The sequence below is a fragment of the Entamoeba invadens genome, assembly GCF_000330505.1.
Source record: "Entamoeba invadens IP1 unplaced genomic scaffold scaff_1105074725849, whole genome shotgun sequence".
NCBI classification, from domain to species: Eukaryota; Evosea; order Mastigamoebida; family Endamoebidae; genus Entamoeba; species Entamoeba invadens.
Window position 1 is genome coordinate 463,066 of NW_004440189.1, and position 9,938 is coordinate 473,003.

Sequence of the window (9,938 nt, forward strand, 5' to 3'; positions counted from 1 at the left end):
AAACAAGGACAAATGACAGAAAAAGTTGGGCCTGAAGTGTATTGTGCACCTGAAGGGATATACTCAAAAGATATTACAAAGGCATATGATATCTACTCCTTGGCAATTATAATAGTCGAAGCATTCCAAAAGAGACCAGCTTACTCGACTCTCGGAAGTTCATGGGATGTCATCAACTTCGTAAGCAAAGGTAAACGAATGGACATCGACAAAGTCATTCCAAATAGTATTGGCGAGCTAGTGAAAAAGATGTGGGATCAAGTCCCCGAGAAAAGACCACAAATTGCAGAAGTCTTGCCACCACTCAAGAATGCACAGAAAGATGTGGAAAGCATGGATAAGACTAAAAGTACTGAAATTGCAGTGTCTACTGACTTTGATATAGTAGACTCTATCCTTGGACCAAGCACTGCTATTCCTGTGGTTGCTAAACCTTCAGTTCGACCTTCACAACCACCTCCACTTCAACTCGAACATCACGAGGAACAGATGGAAACACTGACTCCGAGCGAAAGCAAACACGAGAGTCAACTTGATACTAAAGTTGCAGATGATTTGACGGCTTCATTATTAGGAGACCTCTAACTTAATTTTCAGAATATGTTACTTTGCGTTTATATGTTCAATTTAAAGTGTTACAAATCATTTAATAAAACCACTCTTAAAGGTCGGTGAGTGAAGTTGCTTCACTCCCTTCTGGGAAGAATTGTTTTTTCAAGCCACGGACCAATTTCTTTGTTCTGTCGGTGCAGTAGATCTAAGTATGAGTCGTTATAACTTCAAATAGTAAGTTGCATACTATTAAATAATAGTAATTATTTAATAGTAAAATAATAGTTATTGTATTTATTGAAAGACATGAAACAAACCGCAATGGATTCAAGAACATCAGGCAATCCTAACGCTACAAAGACATCCACAAGATCAGTTCCATTCTTCTGTCCGAATGTTAAGACGTTAAACACTGCTTGTAAAGTGCTCGAAATGAGTTGTGTGTTTCTGCTTGTTTGGAGTATAATGATATAGACTCGAATCACATCTAAACATCGCGATAGGATGTACGCTATCAGTTCGTCGTCGTAGATATATAACAAATTGCTGACGACAAACTCCATCTCGTCCAACACTTTATTATCGAATTTTGTTTGCATGATTGCCTCGACGGCTGCTTGGATTAATTGAGTTGTAGTTACCAGTGTTTTGCAGTAAGTCGCGTTCTCTCCACCAATGATATTTGACAAGACCCAATACGCCTCTTTGATCGTTGACGACTTCGTCGTGGTCATCACTGCATTTTCAATCAAACTAAATACATTTGCATCAACTATCAAGTCGATTTCATGCCCATTTCGCGAGGCGTAATTTCCTAGAAATCGTAACGTTAAATTGGTGTATTGTCCATGACGGAGGATTTGGAAGATAGTGTCGAGCAACTCTTTGCTAGTCACAAAGGACTCATAGTGTCGCGTTTGAGCAAGATACCCGACACCCCATAACGCGTCCGACACTATTTGGTCCGAGTATTTGTCGAAATCGACGAGAATCGACAAGAAAAAATCGGCGATTTTGGTCATCTCTGTGAAGTCTGTAGTCAGCCTTGTTCTGCAGATATTAGAAAAGAGCCAGGTAATAGTCTGCAATGTTTCGAATGTTTTGTATTTCTGTATCACCGACATGGCTCTTTCGAAAATTCCAAAGCGAATGTAAGCGTCGGAATTCGACGCTGAATTTGCAAGGGAATTTGACACCGTTGTTAAACAGCGAAGAACTACAGTTTGACTTGTCGAGTCGAGTAACTTGTCAACGACTTTAATAAAGCCCATATTAATCAATTGACGCCCAAATATGTCACTTTGATTGTTCACGAGAAAGTTTGTGGTGAACATCATGAATTTCTCATTGAAGGTGTCGTCGTTGTTATTGATCGCTCGATTAAATAAAGGTTCAAAGGCATTCAACTCGATCAGTAAGTTAAAAGGAAGCATGTTAGTCTCGGAAAAGTATGAGGAATACGTCGACATCGCTTGAACGTCACACAACTTGATTTGCGCTATGACCTCCCGAAGGCCCGCTTCATTGGGAACAACAACGACGGGAATAAATTCACCTTCTATTTGTCGCTTGGAAGCAAAAAACTCTTCACGAACAGATGTGCGAAGGGTGTTGTGGCTGGCTTGATGCTCGGCACATAACGAAGAAAATGTTTTCTCTTTACGGTATGACATTAATTAATTTTAAAGGTACAAAAACTTGTGATTTAGTTAACAAACAAATAAACTCATTCAATGGGTGTTTTCGGGTTATATTATATGATTAAATAATTATTTTATTTATTATATATAATAGTTTTAGTTGCAAACCATTATATATAGTATATTATATTATAAGTAAGTAAATAACAATGACAATTTGAACTAGTTGATAATTATAAATTCAATTATACAATATAACAAATAGTAGATTAATTTATATCTAAATTAATGAAGTTATAGACAAATACCAAGTCTAGTTTGATTAATAATTTACTAAATTATAATCAAAATAAACAAAAAAAGTCAAAAAAGTCAATTCAATTCATAAGAAAATGTGAGTGAATAAATACTATATAAAAACAAACTTAACTCTAACGTCTAATTACCCAAATAAAAGACAATAATAAGAATAAACTTTTTTATGAGCGAAAAATAGGAACAGTAGATAAAAACTTTTTTCCTTAACACAATTTGATAAAAAGGAAACCCTAGTCCTTTGGAATAATAAAAAGAACCTATGAACTTATAATAATCAAAAGTATTTATAAATACATGGCACGCACAAAAGGAAGAATTGAAAGAACTACAAGCCAAAAATCAGCTACAAAAGCAGTGAAGAATGTCAATGTGGCTTTCAAAGCAGCAAAGAAAATGTTAAGCAAAGACTCAACAAACAAAAAGAAAAGAGCACATCCGGGTGCTGTTGCGTTGACTGAAATCAAAGTCTTACAACGATCAACAGAACTCTTACTCAGAAGGGCTCCATTCCAACATTTGGTCAGAGACATCGCTACAGCTAGTAAGACTGATCTGAGATTCCAAAGCGCTGCTTTGGCTTGTTTACAAGAAGCTGCTGAGGCTTATTTAGTGGGTCTTTTCGAAGACACAAATTTGTGCGCCATTCACGCCAAAAGAGTTACCATCATGCCAAAGGACATGCAATTAGCAAGAAGAATCAGAGGCGAGAGAACTTAAATTTTATAACTTGTTATTTCTTCTTTTCGCATTGTCAATCTCACTTCTCTTTTTACAAAGTCATACTATTATTCTATTTATTTGAACCATTAAAGAAGTTATTTCTGTTCTGAAATTAAAACCTCAATTTTATTGTTATGTTTTTAATAATAATTACATCAATTTTTTTAATGTGATTTTTTTGATATTGATTTAACAAATAATTTTAGTTTAATAATTAGATTATTATATAATTAGAAATGTTAGAATATAATTTTGTTAATAGAAAATGCTATTCGATTTTTAGTTCATTTTATATCGAGATGCAATCCGTCAAAATATTTCTATTTGTTTTGAAAAACATTTTTTCGAAGATGAAAAAAATTGTATTTATAGAAAACAAAACGTTTGTTTTCTAAACTATAATAATAGTTGTAACTAAAAAAAGTGAAATGTTAAAATAAAAATAGTAGTTCAACACATTTACCAATGTCCTCTTTTTTGCCGAAAAATAACATTAAAAATGACTATTAATTAATTATATCTTCAAAAAAAAGAGTGTTTTAGATTGTTGTTTTTTTCATTTTTACCCAATTTTTAAAAGACGAGTATTAAATCGATCACATTCCATCATTTTTCGCCAAAAAACACTCATTTTTTATTAGGATTGCCTTGTAACAAAAGTTATGACTTGATTTTTAGCTCAAAAAATCGCAAACACCCTCAAAAATCAAAGCGATCCCGAAAAAACAGGGCAAAAATGTCGCAAATTTAGAAATAAAACCCCAATGAAATACGAACACCTAAAAGTTGAAATTATTCATCTCACTTCTTCTTTGGAGCGGTCTTCTTTGTAACTTTCTTGGTAGCCTTCTTTGTGGCCTTTTTTGCGACTTTCTTAGTAGTCTTTTTTACGCCCTTGAGTTGTGTCTTGACGATCTTATCAGCAAGTTTCTCAGCAACTTTAATGTTTGGGAGAGCAGCGGCTTTCATCTCGAGAGTGTTAACCAACCCTTCGATAGCAGTCTTAGCAACGGCCTCGACGTCACTTCTGACAACACCGTTCTCAGTCGCACCATTAATTGCTTTAACGACCTTAGCGTGGATGTCCTTATAAGCAGCTTCAGCTTTCTTTTCGACGTATTCCTTGATCTTCTTAGCGTCGTTCTTAAACTTCTTAGTAGCCTTTTCGACGACGTTTTGGGCCTCTACTTTAGCAGCCAAGGAAGCGTATTTGTTAGCCAAAGCCTCAGTGATTTTCTTAATGGAGTCTTGAGTCTTATAACGTTCTTCGACAAAGTTTCCGGAGTCTTCAAGTCCAACGTGTCGTTCGATTCTGTTAGTTCTAGCAATGTTATCTCTGAATGGTTGAGTGACTTTATCGGCTGACTTTCTAATGTCTCTTAACAAGTCGACCTTGTGAGTTCTAACGTCATGGAGTTTCTTTTGGATCCCTTCGATCTCAAGTTCAAGTCGTGTTCTGTCTTCAGTCAAAGTGGCATATTTCAAGTCTCTGTAGAGGTAAAAGAGAGTGTCCATGAAGTTCCTCTCTTGCTGTTCGTCGATTTCAATTCTCATTTGCAAGTTCTTTGTTTCCGCTGTGACCGAGTTGATACGGTTCTGGATCACACAACTACGCTTGAATGGAGAGTAGATGTCATCCTCGGCGACGGCTAATGTGATGGCGAGAAAGAGTAACGCGTTCATCGTTGTAAAATATACTTTTCGAGTTCAAAGTTCCCTTTTTATGTATCTCGTGCACACACTCCCATGTTATTTCGGATTATTTGCTAATTCTTTCTAGTTTCTTATTAGGTTTACTTCTTATTAGCTTTAGATAAATCATCAACTCAAAAAAAATTGGTTGATTTTTGTTTTTTGTTTTTCAAGTTCTCTTTCTTTTGTCAATTTCGAGTTGCTTCGATTGTCTTCGCTCTTATAGCACAATCTCGAAGACTCATTTCGTGGGGAGTTTAGGACTGTGGGATATCAAATTTCATTTTTTTACTAGATTTATTAATAAATAATTAAGGAGTGTGGCACTGATCATTTATTTTTGCACGTGTATTATCTAAACTTATCTCATCACACATTTCAGACGAGATTGCAAGAAAATAAACTGGTTAAAAAATAAATCACTTGATTATTGGCAATTCCGGAAAGTGGTGATATTTCATAATATGAATTTTTTTAATCATTGTGTAAAAGGATTATAGTTATAATATTAATAAAATATAGTTCAAAACCAAATTGAATTATAAATACAATTATTGTTATTAAAATGTTTTTATATAATTGTTTTCAAATAACATTTTTATGTTTCATTTTTTGACTTTTTCATAATTTCAAGATCAATTCGAGTTCTTATTGAGATTGTAAAGGTGGAATAAAAGGTCACTTGAAGGTAAAAAAATATGAAAGGTGAGGCTCATTCACACAACTGGGTGAACGAGTAAGCCAACTGTCGGTTTTGTTTTGAAAAAAACCCAACTTTTTTTTTGAAAGAACTCAAAGAAACTGCGAAAGGAAAAGGAGGAATCATACATGCTAAGCACTGTTTATTCTTATACCTCTACGGCACCGCTCTATTCTGTAAGCTGGAGCAAGAGAACTGACAAGCCTTTACGTGTTGCAGCAACATCTTTTGTGAATCAAATCCGTAACGTCTGTCAAGTTTGTCGCTTTGTCAATTTTAATGAATGTTCTTCCCACTTTATTGCTTTTATTTTACGACGCAATGACTAATAACATCAGTTCGAAGGAAAGTAAGGTTTACATATTTAACAACAGGTCTTTACAATCGATGACGTGAATTCAAAACTGATCAAATCGTGTGAATTTGAAGTCGAGTACCCACCCACGAAAGTTCAATTTTCTCCTGAACAATCCACAACAAAGGACCTTCTCGTGGTTGGTGGGTTAAAGCCGCAGATATTGGAAATTAAAAACGAGGTTATTTCGAGTGTCGCGACACTCGGGATGGTGACGGATGTGCCTTCTCCGTGCAGTTCACTTGATTGGAACTGCACAAAACCAGATTTACTTTTGACGTGTTCGCTCGACTCAACAGTAACACTGTGGTCGGTCAGTTCATGCAACTCAATTAAAAAGTTGATTGCACACGAAAAGGAGGTATACGACATTGCTTTTTCGGACAACCCCGACGTTTTCAGCACTGTTGGTGGTGATGGGTCGTTACGTATGTTCGATTTGCGATCACTTGAACACTCAACGATTTTGTATGAGACAACAAACTTGGTTCCTCTTCTCCGGTTATCTTACAACAAATTCGACAGCCACTTTATTGCAACTTTTTCGTCAGACTCGACAAAAGTGATTGTTATCGATACGCGAAAACCCGCAGTGCCTTATGTAGAGCTTTCACAGCCGCACAGTTTGGTCAACGCAGTGTGTTGGAGCCCGCACTGCAGCACACACCTGTGCAGTGCGTCGTCTGACCAAAAGGCTTTGCTGTGGGATTTATTCCCTGTTGAGTCTGGTGGACAACCACAGATGTTCCAATTCCAAATTGACAAACAAGTCAACGACATATCCTGGTGCCCTTTAGACAAAAACCTCATTTCGTTCACAGCTGGCAATCAGGTGTATGTTGTCGAGATATAATCAAGTCCTTCCCTGTGTCTTGTTACAAAAACTGAAAAAAGCACTGCGAACATTTAAAATCAGTTATAATCGTCGATGTCGTACTCTTCGTTGGCCACAGGTAATGGGATATAATGTGGGACTTCCAAATTTCTGAGTTTGCAAAATTCCTCAAGGCTGAGTGATTCCATTTCCTCTGGATTTTTCTCGTTTGGGTTCTTTTGTAAAATTGCTACAAATCCTTTCCCCTCGCTTTCGTTTTTGAGGAGTTCTGGATGATCGGTGAGTGATTCGTTCATTTCAAGCAAACGCCCAGAGGTCAACGCATGTACCTTATACTCCACTCCATCAGCCACCACCGTGATTAACACTGTTTTTGGCTTGACGTTTTGTGCACCAAATTTATGCCTTCCTTTCACCTGATTTTCTTTTTGAGTGTTAATAGCCACTTTAATATCTTGTGCTTTGCACACTGGATGTGTTCTCGCAAGTCCAACAAGTACTAACCCATTGGAATGAAGAAATATAAATTGGTCGCTTCCATCATTCTCGTCAACGTTTATGACAAATCGCTGGGTTGTATACCGTTCAATGAAATTAGGAAAACGAAGGGTTTCCGAAGATGGTCGAACTTCTGCCATGGAATTTCTGAGATCTGAGATCTCATTTTTGGTTCAACAATGATGCAGAGCCATACACTTTTCCCAAGGGAGGGCAAAGACTTCCTCCTTTTCATCCTCATCTTCGTCTCTCTGACAACGCTTGTAGTATCTTCCCTTTGCATCTACGTCGGCATTTTTGTGCATTTAAATACTCGTATTGTTTGTTCCTTTTAATTCATATTTTACTATAATTTATAATAAATTTATTAAAAAGTATCGTTTTTTTATACATTAACAATGGACTAATTGGTAGGAAGACCTCGAACAACCAACTTACAATTACATTCACGAACAACCAGTCAAATATGTCATTCCTTGGAGCGCATTGACACCACCAAAGAATGAAGGAGAACGTGAGATGTGCTGGGCGTTTGGTATCACTGGGTTTTTAGAAGCGGCGTACAACTCCGAAGCAAAACAGTACCATGGCCACTCCCCGAGTTCTTACGTCTCATTCAGCGAACAAATCTTTGGTATTGAAATCACTGAGTTGTGTAACACGTCCAACCCAAGTAAGTTCTGTACAAACGGACAACGAACACATAGCACATCTAATGGCTTACCGGAGTGGTTGTATTACTTCAGAGATAACAATCAGAACTGGGCAATTCCATCGAACGCGTGTCCATACAACACAAACGAGAATGAATGGAATTTATGTAAGACAGAAACGTCGGATCAGACTGCGAACATCCCTACGTTGTTAAAGACCAATCCCATCAAATTTATTGTGAACAACATCACGACGGCATATTCTATCCAAGACATCAAAACACTTTTGGTCAACACAAAACTACCTGTGACGTGGACGCATGGGGTATTCAATAAAGTGTACCGTACAAAGTGCTCTCGACTTGATAATCAAGGTGTTAATAACGACGACTGTGTCTCAAAACGATTTCCTTGTGGTGATAACGAGTACTGTTACGAGATAGAAGTCTCTTCATTTGATAATAATGGGGTCTTTGATATCACTGGCAAATCGTATGTCTCTTCAGTCCGTTCGATGTTGATAGTTGGATATAATGACGACTTCAGAATCAATAGAAATGCACAACATAGAAAGATCAATGAATTTTCTAGAGGAGGGTTTGTGGTGAAGAACAGTTGGGGCAATCAAGGGCATAGTGCGGGGTACTTCATGTCAAATCACTCGACTGTCCAAGAAGATTCTCTCTGCCCCAATTTTGGAACATATCAAAATTGGATTCCAATTGATTTTGAGTGTTTCAAGACTTCAATGGATGCATCAGCTTGTGCTAATGGGTTTTATCGTATTGTTCGATTAGTCAGATACAATTCAGGCACTGTTTTGAAGTGTTCTGAACTCGCGAAGAAGCAAGAGTATGCTGCTGCGTTTGGGTTTGATTATTGTGCGAAAGAAGAGAATCAAGGCAAAGAGTTGCGCTTTGCTTTACAATCCGAAAAGAACGTTCAAGTGATCTACACCTCTGCCCCAATGGTCAAGTTGAGGTACACCAATGAAGAAGAAGGCCAAGCAAAGTTCTATTTAATCATGTGGGAAGATGGGAAAGATGGTGCCGAAGAGATTATAACCAACCCGACGACTCCACAAGAGCTTGAGAAGTTGTTTGATCCCGTTGTTAGTGTTGAAAATTCCGCATATTGTGGATATTATTATGTACCATATGATGTATTCAAATTTGGTAACACTCGATTTTTGAATTATGGTGATGATACAATCGTTTGTTTCTTTATAATTAATAATATATTTATTAATATATATTTATTAATATATTTATTTATTAATATAATATATAATATATATAGAAGATATTAAGACTCACATACAGGCCTTCAGTTCATTCAATATCACATTTGACAAAACTTCGTTCTTAGATGAGAAGAACAGTGGATACGACTACTCGGCACTTGAGAAAGAAGTTCAACTGAACAAATTTGTCCCACTGGACTTCAAAGGGCCGTACATCATGGACGTGCCACAATAACCAATTTTTCTAACCGTTCATTTAGGCTTTATATCATGTTCGCGGTGTGTTTGAAGTCACTGAATTTCTCTTTGACATTGTTCGCTTTTTTATTGAGTCGGTGGAATTTCTTTTCGACCTTCCACATTCTGTTGTGATACGGCTTGTCTTCCAAACTCATCTTTTGTAACTTCTTCTCCAACTTCTTTGTATACTTTTTCACCAATTGTTTATGTTTTTTAGTTGGTTCTTTGATTGGTGCTGGGGTTTTCTTATTCTCGACTTTTGTAGTGTTATTTCCTTTTGGCAAGACTGGTGCTGTTGTTGTGTTTTTATTCATTGTCTTATTGAGAGGAAGAGTAGCGTTTGTTGTCTTGTTTGTTGGTTTAGGTGCTTGGACTGTGACGTTTTTGTTCACTGCAGTGGTGTTTGTAGTGTTAGCTTTGACTGTTGGAATTGTCGTGTTTTTGACAGGTGTTTTTGGGACGACAGTCGTGTTTGCGCGAGCTGGAGCTGTT

The 9,938-nt window shown here is 36.9% G+C and overlaps 7 protein-coding genes across 7 annotated transcripts; 4 read left to right on the forward strand and 3 right to left on the reverse strand.

Annotated features, from left to right (window-relative positions):
• Positions 1-12: 12 nt before the first annotated feature.
• Positions 13-585, forward strand: EIN_225670 (serine-threonine protein kinase, putative; the record flags this gene model as incomplete). Its single annotated transcript, XM_004254957.1, has 1 exon — positions 13-585. The coding sequence occupies one exon, from the start codon at positions 13-15 to the stop codon at positions 583-585; it is 573 nt and encodes a 190-aa protein (XP_004255005.1).
• A 76-nt stretch (positions 586-661) lies between these two features.
• On the reverse strand, positions 662-2,225 carry EIN_225680 (importin subunit alpha, putative; the record flags this gene model as incomplete). Its single annotated transcript, XM_004254958.1, has 2 exons — positions 662-757; positions 870-2,225. The coding sequence occupies 2 exons, from the start codon at positions 2,223-2,225 to the stop codon at positions 662-664; spliced, it is 1,452 nt and encodes a 483-aa protein (XP_004255006.1).
• Positions 2,226-2,804: 579 nt separating this feature from the next.
• EIN_225690 (histone H3, putative) lies at positions 2,805-3,227 on the forward strand (the record flags this gene model as incomplete). Its single annotated transcript, XM_004254959.1, has 1 exon — positions 2,805-3,227. The coding sequence occupies one exon, from the start codon at positions 2,805-2,807 to the stop codon at positions 3,225-3,227; it is 423 nt and encodes a 140-aa protein (XP_004255007.1).
• An 804-nt stretch (positions 3,228-4,031) lies between these two features.
• On the reverse strand, positions 4,032-4,913 carry EIN_225700 (hypothetical protein; the record flags this gene model as incomplete). Its single annotated transcript, XM_004254960.1, has 1 exon — positions 4,032-4,913. One exon carries the CDS (start codon positions 4,911-4,913, stop codon positions 4,032-4,034), a length of 882 nt encoding a protein of 293 aa, XP_004255008.1.
• An 837-nt stretch (positions 4,914-5,750) lies between these two features.
• On the forward strand, positions 5,751-6,830 carry EIN_225710 (protein TRANSPARENT TESTA GLABRA, putative; the record flags this gene model as incomplete). The annotated part of the gene is made up of 2 exons (XM_004254961.1): positions 5,751-5,879; positions 5,997-6,830. 2 exons carry the CDS (start codon positions 5,751-5,753, stop codon positions 6,828-6,830), a joined length of 963 nt encoding a protein of 320 aa, XP_004255009.1.
• A 59-nt stretch (positions 6,831-6,889) lies between these two features.
• On the reverse strand, positions 6,890-7,450 carry EIN_225720 (hypothetical protein; the record flags this gene model as incomplete). Its single annotated transcript, XM_004254962.1, has 1 exon — positions 6,890-7,450. One exon carries the CDS (start codon positions 7,448-7,450, stop codon positions 6,890-6,892), a length of 561 nt encoding a protein of 186 aa, XP_004255010.1.
• Positions 7,451-7,489: 39 nt separating this feature from the next.
• Positions 7,490-9,441, forward strand: EIN_225730 (hypothetical protein; the record flags this gene model as incomplete). The annotated part of the gene is made up of 3 exons (XM_004254963.1): positions 7,490-7,630; positions 7,725-9,176; positions 9,286-9,441. The coding sequence occupies 3 exons, from the start codon at positions 7,490-7,492 to the stop codon at positions 9,439-9,441; spliced, it is 1,749 nt and encodes a 582-aa protein (XP_004255011.1).
• Between the last annotated feature and the right edge of the window lie 497 nt (positions 9,442-9,938).